This window comes from Chenopodium album, chromosome 1 (assembly GCF_948465745.1).
Source record: "Chenopodium album chromosome 1, dcCheAlbu1.1, whole genome shotgun sequence".
NCBI lineage: Eukaryota > Viridiplantae > Streptophyta > Magnoliopsida > Caryophyllales > Amaranthaceae > Chenopodium > Chenopodium album.
This window is the reverse complement of record NC_137834.1, coordinates 68,267,966-68,285,360: the sequence shown is the minus strand read 5'-3', so window position 1 is coordinate 68,285,360 and position 17,395 is coordinate 68,267,966. Positions and strand designations below refer to the sequence as shown.

The following is a 17,395-nucleotide window of genomic DNA, read 5'->3' as shown; positions in this document are numbered from 1 at the left end:
TTGTACGACATCCATTCCATAAACCAAGGAAAATGACGTATTTCCTGTTGACGTGCGATAACCCCATAATGCGAAGTGGAGTTTTTCAGGCCAATCCTTGTAATTATCCGTCATTTTCTCGATGATATTCTTTAAATTTTTATTAGCTGCTTCGACTGCTCCATTTGCCTGAGGTCTATAAGGAGAAGAATGATGATATTGAATACCATATTTTTGTAACAATTCTTCACACTCGGCTTGAAAGTGAGTTCCATTGTCAATTATCATTTCATTTGGGACTCCATATCGACAAATAATATTTCTTTCGATAAAGAGTGTGTGCTACATGTTTTGCAGTGAGTTTAACATATGATTGTGCTTCGACCCACTTTGTGAAGTAATCAATTGCTACTAAGATATATTCATGACCTCCTGTTCCTGGAGGAGTATTTTGCCAATGATGTCAATTCCCCATGTAGAGAATGGCCATGGCGAAATGTAGGTGTAGAGTAGAGATGGAGGAACATGTTGTAAGTTAGCGTAGATTTGGTACTTAGGGCATCTTTTTACGTATTGATGAAAATCCCTATTCATGGTAGCCCAATAGTATTCTTCTCGCATTATCTTTTGGACTAGCATTTTTCCATTTACGTGAGTTCCACAAATTCCTTCGTGGACTATCCTCATTGCTCTTTGAGCATCCTTTTTTCCTACACATAAGAGAGCTCGACCCTTAGGTACCCTTTTGTGTAACTCGTTGTCTATGAGTACGTATTGGAAAGCTAAGAGTCTTAATGCTTGCTTTGCTATTTTATCAGGATGGGTAGGATTCTCCTTTGGTGACATAGTTGAGTATATCCGTATACCACGATTCTTCTTCTTCTTCTTCTTCTTCTTCTTCTCATTCGTCTTGGATCACTTCATCATCTTCTATAGCTTGGATGTGGCCCACACCAAAGCGAGGCACAATTTCTCAAGTGGTGTATAGCGTTCTTCATACTCGAGCATCTTTTTGCTTAGATAGTAGATCGCATGTTCTTTGCCTTCTACTTCTTGCGCTAGCATGGCTCCCATTGTCTCTTTGGTGACTTTTAAGTACAACCTAAGAGGTATTCCAGGAAATGCTGGTGCTAATACGAGAGGATTTGCAAGATAGGCTTTGATCTTTTCAAAGGCTTTTTGACACTCGTCATCCCATATCACTGGTACATTCTTTTTAAGTTTTTTGAAGATTGGTTCACATGTTGTTAATTTTGATATGAACCTGCTTATGTATTGCAACCGGCCAATAAATCCTCGAATCTGCTTCTCGGTTTTGGGCGGTGGCATTGACATGATTGCCTTGATCTTGGTTGGTTCTATCTCTATTCCTCTAGAGTTTATGACATAACCCAGAAGCTTGCCTGAGGTGACTCCAAAAGCGCACTTAGATGGATTCAACCTCATACTGTATTTTCTCAGCCTTTTGAAGAATTTTCTCAAGGCTATTTGATGGACTGGACGATGATTTGATTTTACAATCATATCTTCCACAGATACTTCAACTTCTTGATGCATCATGTCATGGAGCAAGGCAGTCCCTGCTCGTTGGTAAGTAGCACCCGCGTTTTTCAACCCGAATGGCATTACCGTGTAGCAGTAAGTGCCCCATGGTGTTATGAAGGTTGTTTTCTCCATGTCTTTTTTCTCCATGAGAATCTGATTATAGCCCGCGTATCCATCCATTAACCAGAATATCGATGTGTGGTAAAGGGAAGTCGTCCTTTAGACTTGGATTATTCAGATCTTGATAGTCGACACGTATTCTTACCCTTCCATCCTTTTTCGAAACAGGGACGACGTTGGAAACCTATTCAGGGTATTTGGATACCTTGATAAAACCTGCATTTATTTGTTTTTAAACTTCTTCTTTTATTTTAAGAGCTACGTCGGGTTTCATTCGACGTAACTTTTGTTTTACAGGTTTCATTCTTGGAATTAACGGTATAGTGTGTTGAGCTATTTCTCTATTAATGCCTTGCATATCTTCATATGACCAAGCGAATACATCGATGAATTCATTAAGCAAGTTAATTAAATCGGTTCTTTCTTGTTCTTTAAGTGTTAATCCGATTTTAACATCTCTTTTAGTGGTTAAAAACTGGTCGACATTAGAACACATATTTCTGGCTCGGTATTGGAAGAACTTGGCGCCAGCAAACAGAGGCTGGCGCCATCTTTTGGCTTTAGCGCCTGGCGACAGAGGCTGTCGTCTGACGCTAAAGTCAAAATACTGGCGCTAATATTTGTTCGCTGACGTTAGTTCCTACATGCCTCAGCAGTTTTCTGTGCTCGATAAAATTTTCCAGTTTCGCGCAGTGTTATTTCGATTCTAGTTGTGAAAGATATCCATCAAATTTTCTACGTGTAAAAATCCTATGTTTTAACTCATTACGGATGGTCTTTCCAATGAGATCTTTTTTATGCATATGACAATAATGTTAATCGAAATTACGCACATGAAATACTTTGAACTTTTCGAGTCTCATCCACTCATTCTAAATCATTGCCGAAATATATTTCAGGAATTAAAATAAAAATCCTCCCCAGTGGATTCACCAAAAACTGTAGGGAATATTTCAAGCATTATCCCTAGCTTGAACCCCACTGTGATCATAAACTAAAGTATAGTGGCGTCCAAAGGGAAGAAAGATAGAGCAAAAGAATCGCCAACAAGTTTTAGGAACTTGTAAACCGTTCACGAGGTGAAGATTACACCCCTTAACGATCCAAGAGATCGTCAACTCCAATAGGTCTGGAACCATGATTGGTAGTTCGGGGATGAAGGTACAAATCAAACCTAAAAGAGATTGAACCTGCCCTAATAATAAACCTCTACTTTATTCTGATCGTATTCATGTGCGCTTTCTGACTAACATGCAATCAATAGGTTTACCCTAAACCTGTTTATCTATGTTGGTTGAATTTAATGCACAAAGAAATCTATTATTGACGATCACTTGAATTATAATCAAATTAACCCTAAATAAGATTATTAATTATCTTATTAAGCGTGATTACAAGTACAAATCCTTTAAACATGCATAAAAAGGTGTGATCAAGCAATAACAATAAATATCAAGCAACATAATAACAATAAATTATAATTATAATCATAATCATAATTATAATTATCATGTTAAAGCATAATATTAATAGCAAGATCCTAGGCATGATACTAACAAGATTAATAACAAACCCTTGCATGTCACTAAACAATAAAGATCAAAACTTTAACCCTAACATAACACTAACAATCATAAATATTATGAAGAACATAAAAGGCATCATACTTTTAATCATACTTGGTATTAAAGTTACCCTAGACATGATACTAGGAATTTATTGTTGTCACCCTAAACATCAAATTAAGGAAAACATCCTAACATGATTCTAGGAATCAAAATAACAATCTAAGCACGATTTCTATATCATAATATCAATTAAACCATTAAAGTACTTACTTGGATGCCTCATATCTCTTTCTAATAACAAAATACACGCGTTAGTAACTTCAAGGAAAATAATAATCAAAACAATTAAATTAAATAATTGAAATAGAGATTTAAGACCAAACCCTCATAAATTAAAACCTTTCACGTCTAGGGCAAAGACAACTTCGAATAATGCTAGGTGTTTCTAGATCTTGTGAATGCGGAATTTTGTAAGAAAGGGCTAGTTTAGAAAAGAGAGATCGAGAGAAGCTTTAGCTTAGAGAGAAAGTTGATGATTGTAGATTGGAGGTTGTAGATTACAGATGCTAGATCTGGTTGTTCAAAATGGGTTTTTTAGAAGGCTATTTATAGAGAAAATCAGCCAAAAAGATAAAAAAACAAATCAGAGTTCTGACGCAAATAGAACTCGATTAGCGCCAACGCTAGCAATTAGCGCCTGACGGTAACATTAGCGCTAGGCGCCAGGCTTAGCGCCCAGGCGCTAATGTCTGGCATTAGGCGCTAATCCCGTTTTTTACGCGTTTTTTCTAAAATCAGATAGAATTTAACCGTATAGGAGGACAAAAATGTATTTTCCTCAAAAACATTCTTCAATTCCGATTAAAACTCTGAAAAGTCAACAAAAGTCAATTTATCAATGCTAATTGAATTAGGAATGAAAAGAACCTTCTAGAAGAATCTAGAAGACTAAAACCAATCCTAATTGCATTAGGAATGATAAATCCATATTAGGCTCTCCCCTAGATCATTGGGCCTCATATAAGGCTCAAACCGGGCCTAGTTTAGTAATTTAGCAATAACTTCCTCAATATTCATCAAATTAGGCTTATAATATATCGTTGGAAAGCTCTTTTCAAGCCCTATCCAACTACACTACTATTGGACCCATATCATGGACCAACTAAACTGGATTGGCTGTTTTTTTAAAATAGGTTTTCAAAAACAGAGAGAAAAGAAAAGAAATTAAAACTATCCGCAACACTAAACTTTCCCCACTTTCACTTTATTCGATTATGATTCGATGTGAAAGTTACTCATCACCAGGTTTGGTTTTGGTCAGACACAAACGGGTGTCTACAGAAGCCCCCACTTTGACTGAGTTTGGAGAAACGCAAGTTTCGAAAACAAAAGTCAAAGTATCGATAGGGACGGAGAATGATTCAGAACGTTCTACGATCCTAAATCATTCTTGTAACGCCGATACCTGCAAACTAGCGTTAGTTAAAACAGATAAAAGATTTAAGAAACGCATATCTTGCACCGTCGAGCACACGTCTTTGGGGGTAACCGATTGTTGCATTTTTTTGTTGTGACCACCTTCCACAAGCTAGGGAACGCCATCTTACTGTTTTGATGTTCACTCGCCTCTGAACAACAGAGCTTTTTGGATATGTTCACGCGTCTCTAAACAATAGAGCTTCTTTTTAATATGAACTTTTGAATGATGTGTCCACGTGTAGACACCTATTTGCGTCTCCCCAAAACCAAACCCACTGATGAGTACCTTTCGCGTCGAATCATAATCGAATGAAGTGAAAGTGTGGAAAGTCTAGTGTTGCGGATAGTTTTTAATTTCTTTTCTCTTCTCTATGTTTTTGAAAACTTATTTTAAGAAAACAACCAATCCATTTTGGTTGGTCCATGATATGGGTAAAATATTAGTGTAGTTGGATGGGGCTTGACAAGAGCTTTCCAACGATATATTATAAGCCCAATTCCGATGAATATTGAGGAAGTTATGGCCAAATTACTAAACTGGACTCGTTTTGAGCGTTATATGCGGCCCAATGATCTAGGGAAGGGCCTAATATAGATTTATCATTCCTAGTGCAATTAGGAATGGTTTTAGTCTTCTAGATTCTTCTAGAAGGTTATTTTCATTCCTAATTCAATTAGCATTGATAAATTGACTTTTGTTGACTTTTCAGAGTTTTAATTAGAGTCATATAACCTTTTTTGAGGAAGATACGATTTTATCCTCCTGTACGGCAATTTCTATCTGATTTTAATAAAACGCGTGAATTTCTGAATCAGCGCCAAACTCCAGCTGTAGCGCTTGACGCTAGCATTGGCGCCTGACGCTAATGTTGACGTCTGGCGCCAATAGCCAGCGTTGGCGCCAACATCGTTTTATGTGCGCCAGAACTCTGTTTTGATATTTTATCTTTTTGGCTGATTTTCTCTATAAATAACGTGCTAAAAACTCCGTTTTCGATAACCAATTTTCATTCATCTACAATCTACCAACTCTCATCAATATTTTCTTACTCTCTCTCTCTCTCTCTCTCTCTCTCTCTCTCTTTTCTAAACTAGCCTTCTCTCAAATATAAAAATTCCGCATTCATTAGACTTAGATACACCTAGCCATATTCGAAGTTAATTGCCTTCGCCCTAGACGTGAAAGGTTTAATTTCTGAGGGTTTGGTCCCAAATCTCTCTTTCCACTATTTGATTTAATTGTTTTGTTTTATTATTTTCATTGAAGTTACTAACGTGTGTATTTTGTTGTTAGAAAGAGGTACGAGGCATCAAAGTAAGTACTTTAATGGTTTTTATTGATATTATGATATAGAGTTCATGTTTAGGTTGTTATTATGATATTCCTAGTATCATGTCTAGGGTAACTTTAATACTAAGTAAGATTGTTATGATGCCTTTTATGTTCTTCCTAATATTTATGATTGTTAGTATCATGTTAGGGTTAAGTATATGATTTTTATTGTTTAGCTAGTGACATGCTAGGGTTTGTTATTAATTTTGTTAGTATCTGTAGGGAATAATTTCAAGCCTTTAAAATCCCACTAGTTTGAACCCCACTGTGATCATACACTAAAGTACGGTGGCGTCCAAAAGGGAAGAAGATAGAGCAAAAGAGTCGCCAACAAGTTTTTAAGGAACTTGTAAACCATCACGAGGTGAAGGTTACACCCCTTAATGATCCAAGAGATCGTCAACTCCATAAGGTCATGAACCAAATAAGGGTTCAGGGATGATGGTACAAATCCAACCTAAAAGAGATTGAACCTGCCCTAATAATAGGCCTCTACTTTATTCTGCTCGTATTCATGTGCGCTTTCTGACTAACATGCAATCAATAGGATTAACCCTAAACCTGTTCAATCTATGTTGGTTGAATATTAATGCACAAACAAACTATTATTGGCGATCACTTGAAATAATAATCACAATTAACCCTAACAAGATTATTAATTATCTTATTAAGTGTGGTTGCAAGTACCAATTCCCTTTAAACATGCAATAAAAGGTGTGATCAAGCAATAACAATAATAATGTATCAAGCAACATAATAATAATCATGATAATAATAATAATCATGTTAAAACATAGCAAGATCCTAGGCATGATACTAACAAGATTAATAACAAACCCTAACATCTCACTAAGCAATAAAAATCAAATCTTTAGCCCTAACATGATACTAACAATCATAAATATTAGGAAGAGAATAAAAGGCATCATACTTTTAATCATACTTAATATTAAAGTTACCCTAGACATGATACTAGGAATCAAAATAACAATCTAAGCATGATTTCTATATCATAATATCAATTAAACCATTAAAGTACTTACTTGGATGCCTCGTACCTCTTTCTAATAACAAAATACACACATTAGTAACTTCAAGGAAAATAATAATCAAAGCAATTAAATTAAATAATTGAAATAGAGATTTGGGACCAAACCCTCAGAAATTAAAACCTTTCACGTCTAGGGCGAAGGCAACTTCGAATATGGCTAAGTGTATCAAGATCTTGCGAATGCGGAATTTTGTATTTGAGAAAAGGCTAGTTTAGAAAGAGAGAGAGAGAGAGAATAATCAAGAAAATCTTGATGAGAGTTGGTCAATGAATATCGATAATCCGTGTATCAAAACGGAGTTTTTGATACGACATTTATAGAGAAAATCATCCAAAAAAGATAATTTATCAAAACAGAGTCTGAAGACCACAAAATCACCTTGGCGCCAGCCCTGGCTCATTGGCGCCAGGACCAGTGGCTAGCGCCAGGCGCCAATGGCTGGCGTCTGGCGCTAATCCTGATTCCAGGCGCCAAGGCCTAGGGTTGGACGCCAAACCGGCTTTTAACGCATTTTCGAAATTCTGATAAAATTCCCGTACTGGAAGATAAAATAATATAATTCCAATCGAAAATGCTATTTGATCTGATTAAAACTCTGAAGAGTCCTAATTGAATTAAGAATGATAAGACCTTCCAGAATGTTCTAGAAGACTAAAAACCATTCCTAATTACATTAGGAATGATAAATTATATTAGGCCCTCCCCTAGATCATTAGGCCGCACTTAAAACTCAAACCAGGCCCAGTTTAGTAAATTGGCCATAAATTCCTCAATATTCATCGGAATTGGACTTATAATATATCGTTGGAAAGGTCTTTGCAAGCCCCATCCAACTACACCACTATTGGACCCATATCATGGACCAAACAAACTGGATTGGTTGTTTTCTTAAAATAAAGTTTTCAAAAACAGAGAGAAGAGAAAAAGAAATAAAACTTTCCGCAACACTAGACCTTTTCACACTTTCGTTTCATTCGATTATGATTCGACGTGAAAGGCACTCATCACCGGGTTTGGTTTTGGGGAGACACAAATGGGTGTCTACAGTATCATGCCTAGGATCTTGCTATTATTATGCCTTAACATGATTCATGGTTATTTTTATAATTGTTTTGATTATGATTATAATTTTATGATTGTAATTATTATTATCATGATTATGATTATTATTATGATGATATCTTTGATGTTGCTTGTTTTTTGTTATTGCTTGATCACACCTTTTATGCATGTTTAAAGGGAATTTGGTACTTGTAATCACTCTTAATAAGATATTAATAATCTTGTTTAGGGTTAATATGATTATAATTCAAGTGATCGCCAATAATAGATTTATTTGTGCATTAATATTCAACCAACATAGATAAACAGGTTTAGGGTTAATCCTATCGATTGCATGTTAGTCAGAAAGCGCACATGAATACGATCAGAATAAAGTAGAGGCCTATTATTAGGGCAGGTTCAATCTCTTTTAGGTTGGATTTATACCTTCATCCCCGAACCCTATTTGGTTCAAGACCTTATGGAGTTAACGATCTCTTGGATCGTTAAGGGGTGTAACCTTCACCTCGTGAATGGCTTACAAGTTCCTAAAAAACTTGTTGGCGACTCTTTTGCTCTATCTTCTTCCCTTTTGGACGCCACCGTACTTTAATGTATGATCACAGTGGGGTTCAAGCTAGTGGATTAACGCTTGAAATATTCCCTACACCACGCGTCTTTGAACAAAGAGCTTGATAATAGGATGCCCACGCGTCTTTGAGCAAAAGAGCTCGATAATAGGATGCCCACGCGTCTCTAAGCAAAAGAGCTTGATAATATGTCTACGCGTCTCTGAACAATAGGGCTTTGATGATATATCCATGCGTCTCTGAACAATAGAGCTTTGATGATATGTCCACCCGTCTCTGAACAATAGAGCTTTGATGATATGTCCACACGTCTCTGAATAATAGAGCTCTAATACTTGAATGTTCGTTGCGATAATATTCCGAGAAAACTTCCGAAGACCAACGCTTGTCGATCTTTAAAGCTCGCTTGAACTTTGCTTCCGCTCTGCCAGTACGTCGGCGCTTTTGCTTCTTGTGAACCAGTATGTCGGTGCCTTGCGATGAGCCAATGTTTTAGGCGCTATAAGCTAAGTCAGACGATCTTTCTTTAGGTCGATCACTTATTGCGATTGTAATCAAGCCGCCTACTTAATCATGTTAAATTGCTTATAAGGGCTAACTGGCGTACCAAGGAACCCGAAATTGCTGAAAGAGGTTAAAATAACTGCTCTGAGTGGTTAAGTGTTTTGTCGCTGCCGCAATGCCTCTGGCGCCGCGATTTGGCTCTGTCTCCAGACTCTGAAATCTAGCGCAAGGCGCTGAAATCTGTTGCCAAAGGCTAGATGTTGTCGTCTGGCGCTGGAGTCGGGTCTTTCCTATTCTGCTCTAGCTGCCGCTGGGATACACCTGTATTTATATTTGACTATAGGACTTTGCTAATCTCTTTAATTATTTTAGGGTTGACATAAGGTTTAATGTCGCTTGACTCATTGACTTGACACGACTCAAGGTATAAACTTGACTCGCTGTGATTGACTCGTGGTTGACTCGACTCGAAGTGAAATGACACGTGTGACTCATGACCCGTGTGTGCATTGTATTATGATTGTGCGACTCGAAAATGAAAAAAAGAAAAAAAATTTCCGTCATTTTTGTGGAGGGTACCGACTTTCTCCCAAAAAAGAAAGACACGAAAAAGAATCAAAGTGAAGTTTTTGAAGGTGCATGTTGAATAATGAGCTTAGTCAAATGTTGTTTCTCACAGTACAAGGATTGTAACATCTTAGACTATCCTAGTTGACTCAATAATGAAAGTATTTTGGTAACTTAGGCACGGAGGCTAAGCACTTCATACTTCGATGTAATGATGATTATGATTGATGAGTGATTTTGATATGACAATACATGCTTCAACGTTGTGTTAAGATTTCATGACAAAGGGTTCCTAAGGGAAAGTATATTTGGCCATGTATCTGTGCAGTGTGTGAAAGTGACACTAAAGTTAGGCTGCAAGGGCTAAGTGTGTGGGAAAATATTATTTCAAGAAGAGTCAAATGATGGCGACTCTTTAGGCTAGGTAAGCTAATGATGTAAGGATCAAGCCCCCAAGTCTAGCTCTAAGTAGATAGGGATGAGCATTGGAGATCCCTTGATATGATCATGGTGTAAGTGTGTGAATGTGAATATGAACGCATTTTTATTACGGCCGCACCTCGATGTGAGGTTGCCTACATATCCGTTAGGAATCAGGCCGAACGTAGCTCTAGCCGAACCTCGCACAAGTGTGTGTATACCTCAAAAAGGTCTTTTTAAGGGTTGTAACGTGGTTAGGATAAAGGTTGAAGAAGAAGGGGATAAAAAGCTCAAGACCCTAGATAAGCCCCCAAGGTGTGCAACTTTGCTTTTGATATATTTTTGTGCTTGAGGCTTGCTTCTCTTTTTAGCTCTCTTTTCTCCTCTTTTTTTTTTTTTTTTTTTTTTTTTTTTTTTTTTATGCTTTAGCATTTATTTTTATTTTTATTTTTATAAGTGTGGGCAATCCCGATCATGCGGTCTATCACTCACTTGGCATTCATGTTTCTCAGGCACGGTACCGAGCACTCGATAAGAGACGCAATCTGAGACGTGTTCATATCAAAGACATGTTCATGTCAAAGACATGTTCATGTCAAAGACATTGGAACACTTGCCCTTTTTGTACACTTTTATTTATTTTTTTTCTTATTTTATTTATATTTTGCTATTTAAATCTTTTGAAATCACTCAAGCTTTTTGTAATTGCATAGGTTACACACCATCTGATAGGCGTGTCGCGTACCTAACAAAAATAAACCTAACTAGACCACTACTATGTAGACGGGCAAGAAAGGGTCGGATCCCAAGAGACTATGATTCAACTAATTAAATAGACTCAAGCAATTACTAAGCAAGTAAACAATTCAAATAAGTGAGAATCAATAACTAAAGAACTAATTAAAACGATTAAATCTAAGTAATATGACAAATCAATGCTAAAAACATCCAAGATCAAGCATCACCACGAATACAATTAATGCAATAGTCGTTCTACCCCTAACACATAATTCAATTGATTAATGAGGAAAAGTGATCCATGAATAATACCAATGGTCTCTCCCGAGTTATCAATGGCTTCTTTAATCACAATCAAGCCTACTTCCGTGGAATCATGTAAATTAAAGACCTTAAGAACATTACTTTAACTTCCTAATCATCCATTCAACTACTCCCGTGATGAACTTCAAACCCTTAATTGATTTATTCAAATCTGTTAATTGAGATGAACACTACAAGAGGGGGGGGGGTGAATTGTAGGTGAGTTCCTAAATAATAATTTTGCAAATATAAAACAGAACAAAATAGGAACTTGCGATGCACACAGATTTTACGAGGAAACCTTCTAGTGCCCAACTAGAAGTAAAACCTCGACCCTACCTTAGGGATTTCAAACACAAATAATTCCACTATAATAGGGCAAACACCAAGTTACAACCTATTATAATTCAGCCTCTACTCTCAAGTTCCAGAATGAACTTGCTACAGAACAACACCTTGTTCTACCCAGTTTGAGTCCCACACTCAAACTCACTCGTACTCCCTAAGTACAGATCTTCCCTCTTCTTACCAGAAGCTCTCTCTGTATGCAATGATAAAAATACTCTCACCCTAATAAACCCGAAACCAAATACAAGAATTAACACCTAGTATATGATAGGCAAGCTATGCATGAAACCCGAAACTAATATGACAGTATAATAAGCTTGGCAAACTTACACGACTATCGCTCTGTAAATTCTTCACGCATAAAACTCACAAAAACCTAGGCTCATATTATTCTCTACTATTTATACGAGTATTACCTGTATAAACAGTAGGTTTACATAAAGATAAATAAGTAAAACTTAACTTATCTTAAAACACGGTTTTTTAATTAAATCCTTTGAAGAAAATCTTTTCAGAAAATAAGATAGAAATATTGAATTAAAAAGCATAATATCTTTTTAACAAACTGATTTTAAAAGATAAATATTTAAAGAAAATCTTTTTCCGATTTCTATCTTTTATCTTTTCCGATTTTAATTTATTTGCCAAGCTAACTGCCACGCTTCTAATAAGTTTCATGCATATCCTACTTAACATATTTAACAATGAATCTAGAAGATAAAATCTTAACTAAAACATTGCTGCGCTGTACTCTTGTTCTGGTAGGTTTACTTGGACTCCATGCTTACTAAGTTCCTCCAAAGATCTTAGTCAGCAATCTTCAAGTTCCTGTGAAGGAAGGTTCCTATGAGGGAACTCAGTTCCTGTTAGGGAACTCTTCTTTTATATTGAATAACTTTCTTGATAAAGAACTCCTTCAAGTCTTCTCAGCTTTAGTTACTTCTTCCATCTCCAAGATCAATTTCACCTAGGCTGCACAAACACTTGAAAAGTCTTTATGAGATGAGTTTGCTGTAACTTAAGTTCCTCATCATCAAAACCTTTAAACATCAACAAAATCCGTCAAAACCCAACTCCCGTTGCGATTAAAACAAAGGATTAATAACAATACCAATTATCCCTAATCTAGTATTGGCATAAGCACAATCAATTAAGCATATCAATTACAATTATTATTAGAGAATTTAAATAATTAAATCATGCATTAATCATATTCGGGTTCCGCTAGATCTTGGAATAAAGAAACTACTCACACATATTAAAGAAAGCAAAAACAATAATCAATGAAGAAAACATGATTAATAAGTAATTAAAAGTAAAAGAAGAAATAAAGATGAATACCAATTGCTTGAATGAAGAAAAGTACCAATTGTTGATGAACAAAGATCAAAACTTGAAAGTGCAAATTAATCTAGATCTAGAGAGAATATTAGGGTTCTAATGAAAGTTTTAAAGCTAGAAAATAATAACTAAGTATATTTAATCGGGGTTTACAATGGGTATTTATATCCCTTAATTAAGAAATCCCGAGAAATAAGAAAACGGGCTTCGCGAAAATCCGCCCGTTTAGACCGGGCAAAGCCGCCCGGTCGGGCGCGACACACAAACTCGCCTCCTCGCACAATACTCTGCCCGCCCGGTCTGCCAGGGCAATGCCGCCCGGTCCGGGCGGATAGGAGTTGAATTCTTCACTTCTTTTTTCTTCGCCCTGGCCGCCAGGGCAATGTTGCCCTCCAGGGCGATGGGGGTAAGATACATCTATGTACTACTTTGCTCTTCTATTCTCCTTCTTTTGCCCTGGCTGCCTGGGCAATGTTGCCCTGCTAGGGCGGATACGGGTATCATCACTCTTCCATCCTAACAAACTCTTGTGACCATCTAAATTAGTCTCGTTCATCCTGAAATACATCAAAAATAACGAAACTACCCATAAAAGCACAACATGATCACAACCAAATCAAAACAAGCTAAAATAAGCTATGAACAATTAATCTAAGCTTGAAAACTACCTAAATGAACTCTAAAAACACACTCAATATACGACTTATCAAACTCCCCCAAGCTTGACCAATGCTTGTCCTCAAGCATTGAAACATAGAACACAAGAAGAGTAGGATGGTCCCTCAAGCAAGAATATATGTGCGAACTAATTAAAACCAAGTGGAAAAACAAGAAATGAAAGTTAGTGATTATAAAACCACCATAAACTTCAAGCATTCGGAATTGACAACCAACCTTTCCACACATCTCCCCTAACCAACTCAGTCATATATGAATAGCATCTCACTTTAGTTGTGCAAATAAAACAAATAAGCCACTCATGTGTTTATAAGGGTTAGAATAAGAAATCACTCATCCTAATTGCAATTATGCACGTCGACTTCATGCAATTGTCCTCTTTAGATTTGCTCATAGATTTTCTCCACTTGTAATGCGATGATGCAAGTACGGAAGCCATGAGATCCTAAATAAGGGTAGGCTTGGTTATATGGGGTTAGACGATGTCATTTGGGAATGTGGTGCTCAAAAATAACAAAATCTTAATCCCACTACATAGCCAAATGTCGGGTTCAAACCAACCTTATATCCTCCGCACAACATATAAGCATGCCCTGATTCTCACTTTTATTCACAAGACAACATAAATTTCCATGACAAACATTGCTTTTTTTTTATTCATTCTCATTTTCTCATTTTTTTCAATTTTTTTTTCTTTGAAACTTAGAGCATACACAAACTTATTTTTTTTGAATTTTTTCATTTTTGCTCTTTTTTTTTTCTAACTTCTTTTTTTTTCTCTTTTATTTTCCAAACAAAACTCAACAGGGCATAAATAATACATTGATTCTCCATCAAATAAACCTACAAAAAGGCTCTAAGGCATAAAATGTAAGGCGTCAAAGAAGGGGAATCATGGCTCAAATTGGTTCATCCTAAGAGTTAATGTAAAATAAAACGAAAATAGAATAAGCATCAAACACCTAAGAAGTTTTGGATCAAATTATCTAAAAGGAACTTCAATAACTCTTCCATATTGCATCATAAGTCTCAAATAATCGCAAAGCAAATCCAAGAATCAAATTACATGAAGGAAAATCTAACACACATGAAAAAAGAATGGCTGAAATAAGATGTATCGGTCAAAAATGGCTCAAAAGTCTCACATAGGTACTCAAGCTATCCATATTGGTCGAGCGGGGAGACCCTTCTAGCCACAAACAAGTTCAATTCCAAATCAATCAGTGAATGGGTTTTCAAAAACAAGTTTTTTCAATTTTTAAAATCACACATATATTACATAACATCATCGAGGCATAGTCGTATAAAGAACCCAAAGCAGAAAGTAATCCCTCCCCCAAGCTAAACTTCACATTGTCCTCAATGTGAACATATATCGAATAAGAACAGGCAAGGGAAAAAGAAAACTAGGCCCTACTGGAAGAGGAGAGATCATACCTAAGAAAATAAAACAAAAAAGAAACTAAAAGGAAAATAAAACAAAAAAGGAAATGGGTTGCCTCCCATTTAGCGCTTGTTTAAGGTCTTTAGCTCGACCCCTCTTTAGTAGCTCAACCTGGGTCACCACACGGAGAAGATACTCTGTGGTATTTCTCATCAATATATCCACCTCCAAACGACTCCTTCAAATTAGAGTTGATGTGCTTTGTATTCGAATTGACCTTCATGTAACTAAACCCATCATGTGGTGGAATATTGTCCTTTTTGCTCACAGGATTTCTATTAGAAATACACTTATCAACCAAAAGGTTAGTAGCATCGATTCTCAAACAAGTACCACCATCAAAAGTAAAATTATGGTCATTGAAAAGCTTAAACACAACTTGTTTATCCCGAGCTCTAATGGTCACTTGTCCTCTAGGAACATCTATTAAAGCTTGACTTGTAGCAAGAAAAGGGCGACCAAAGATGAGTAGGATCTTATGGTCTTCTTTCATATCCACCACAACAAAGTCAATAGGAAAAACAAGTTCACCAATCCCAACTAATACATCTTCAACTACACCCTTAGGGAGTCTAACAGTTCTATCAGCCATATAAAGAGATATAGGAGAGGGTTTAAGGTTTTTCAAACCTAATTTGTCATACACTAAAGAAGGCATTAAGTTAACACTTGCACCTAAATCACACAAGACCCTATCAAAAGTTGTTTCGTTTATCTTGCAAGGAATAGTAAAACTACCAGGATCATGCAATTTAGGTGGTAGGTTCTCATGTAAAATATCAGAGCCATGCTTCTTCACTACCAAATTTTCTAATTCCTTATTATTATGATTATGATCTAGAATTCCTTTCACAAATTTTGCAAATTGAGGCATTTGAATCATAAGATCTGAAAAAGGAATGGTAGCATATACCTTCTTAAGAGTCTCAGAATATTTCCCAAAATGCTTATCGAGCACAGCTTTTGATAACCTTTGCGGGAAAGGCATCAGTTCCTCATAGGCTTGTGGAGCAACATATTTGGGACCTTCATTCTCGCGTATTTCAGTTTTCGACTCAAGATTGCACACTTTCTCCTCTAATCCCCCCGTAGTCAATCCATCTCTCTTCACAAAAACTGCATTGCATTGTTTCGTTTGGACTTTTGCTTGATCTTGAAGAGTTGTTAGATGACTCACTTGCTGTGAAAGTTGAGAAATATGAGTCTCTATCCTCTTATTTTGAGCGGTGAGCAATTGGATTGAGTTTTCGAAGTACTCATTTTGCTTTGCTTGTAGCTCAAATTGCCTTGATATAAGCTCTTGTTGTTGAATTTGGGAGGTAGTAAAAGCCTTCATAATTGATTCAAGATCAAATTTTGAGGTTTGGGGTGGTGGGAGTTGTGTGGATTGATGATTGAAAGGTGCCCTTGATTGAAAAGTAGGTGGTGTTTGAGGATTCACTTGAGCCTGATTGTTCATATATGAGAGCCCTTGATGATTTCTCCACGCTTCATCAAATGGCCTTGTGGAGGTTGTGGTATAAAAAGCATTAGCTTGCTCAATCTTCATTCCATCATAATTAGGTTGACACTCCCGTGCAGTATGGCCTTGCAATCCACACATCTGACAAGTTTCCATCGAGGGTCGAGGGGACTCAGCTTGGATTTGATTGACCTTATGAGTTAATGCCTGCACAGAACTAGTCAACATGGTTAGAGCATCAACATCATGTTTATTACCTGTGTTGATAGCATTTCGTCCCCTTGGATGGTAATTATCATTAGCCGCCATCTTCTCAATCAAATCCTTTGCATCGGTTGGGTTCTTTGTCATGATAGAACCTCCAGACGCAGCATCAATATATATGCGAAACTCATGGGTCAAACCATTATAGAATGTTTTGATCAACATCCATTCTAGAATACCATGGTGAGGGCATTGTCTCTACAATCGCTTAAACCTTCTCCATGCCTCATATAACGACTCGTCATTAGATTGATGGAAGGTAGATAGCTCGTTCCTTAATTTTGCGGTTTTCTCTTGCCCCAAGAATTTTACTAGGAAGGCCTTAGCAAGCTTGTCCCACGTATGAAAGGAACCAATACCTTCATCTTGTAGCCACTCCCTTGCCTTATCCCATAGTTAAAAAGGGAAAAGGCGTAGTCTAATAGCATCATCAGTGACACCGTTGAGCTTCATAGTGTCACACTTCTCCAAGAAACTATCAATGTGAGTCACAGGGCAATCATTTGATGAGCCCGCAAAAGAATCATTGGAGATGAACTGTATAAATTGAGGCTTCAACTCAAAACTCTAAGCGGTGACAGGTGGTCTAACAATACTGGAGAGAAATCCGGTTGTTGTA

At 36.8% G+C, this 17,395-nt stretch overlaps 1 protein-coding gene and 1 non-coding gene across 2 annotated transcripts; one reads left to right on the top strand and one right to left on the bottom strand.

Annotated features, from left to right (window-relative positions):
- Nucleotides 1-13,352: 13,352 nt before the first annotated feature.
- Nucleotides 13,353-16,941, bottom strand: LOC145634909 (uncharacterized). Its single transcript, XM_081686246.1, has 4 exons — nt 15,472-16,941; nt 15,162-15,339; nt 14,959-15,043; nt 13,353-13,485 (listed from the first exon to the last, which is right to left on the bottom strand). The coding sequence occupies exons 1-4, from the start codon at nt 16,939-16,941 to the stop codon at nt 13,353-13,355; spliced, it is 1,866 nt and encodes a 621-aa protein (XP_081542372.1).
- Nucleotides 16,942-16,951: 10 nt separating this feature from the next.
- On the top strand, nt 16,952-17,058 carry LOC145564882 (small nucleolar RNA R71). Its single transcript, XR_014094921.1, has one exon. It is a non-coding gene; the product is annotated as a small nucleolar RNA R71 (small nucleolar RNA).
- The last annotated feature ends 337 nt before the right edge of the window (nt 17,059-17,395 follow it).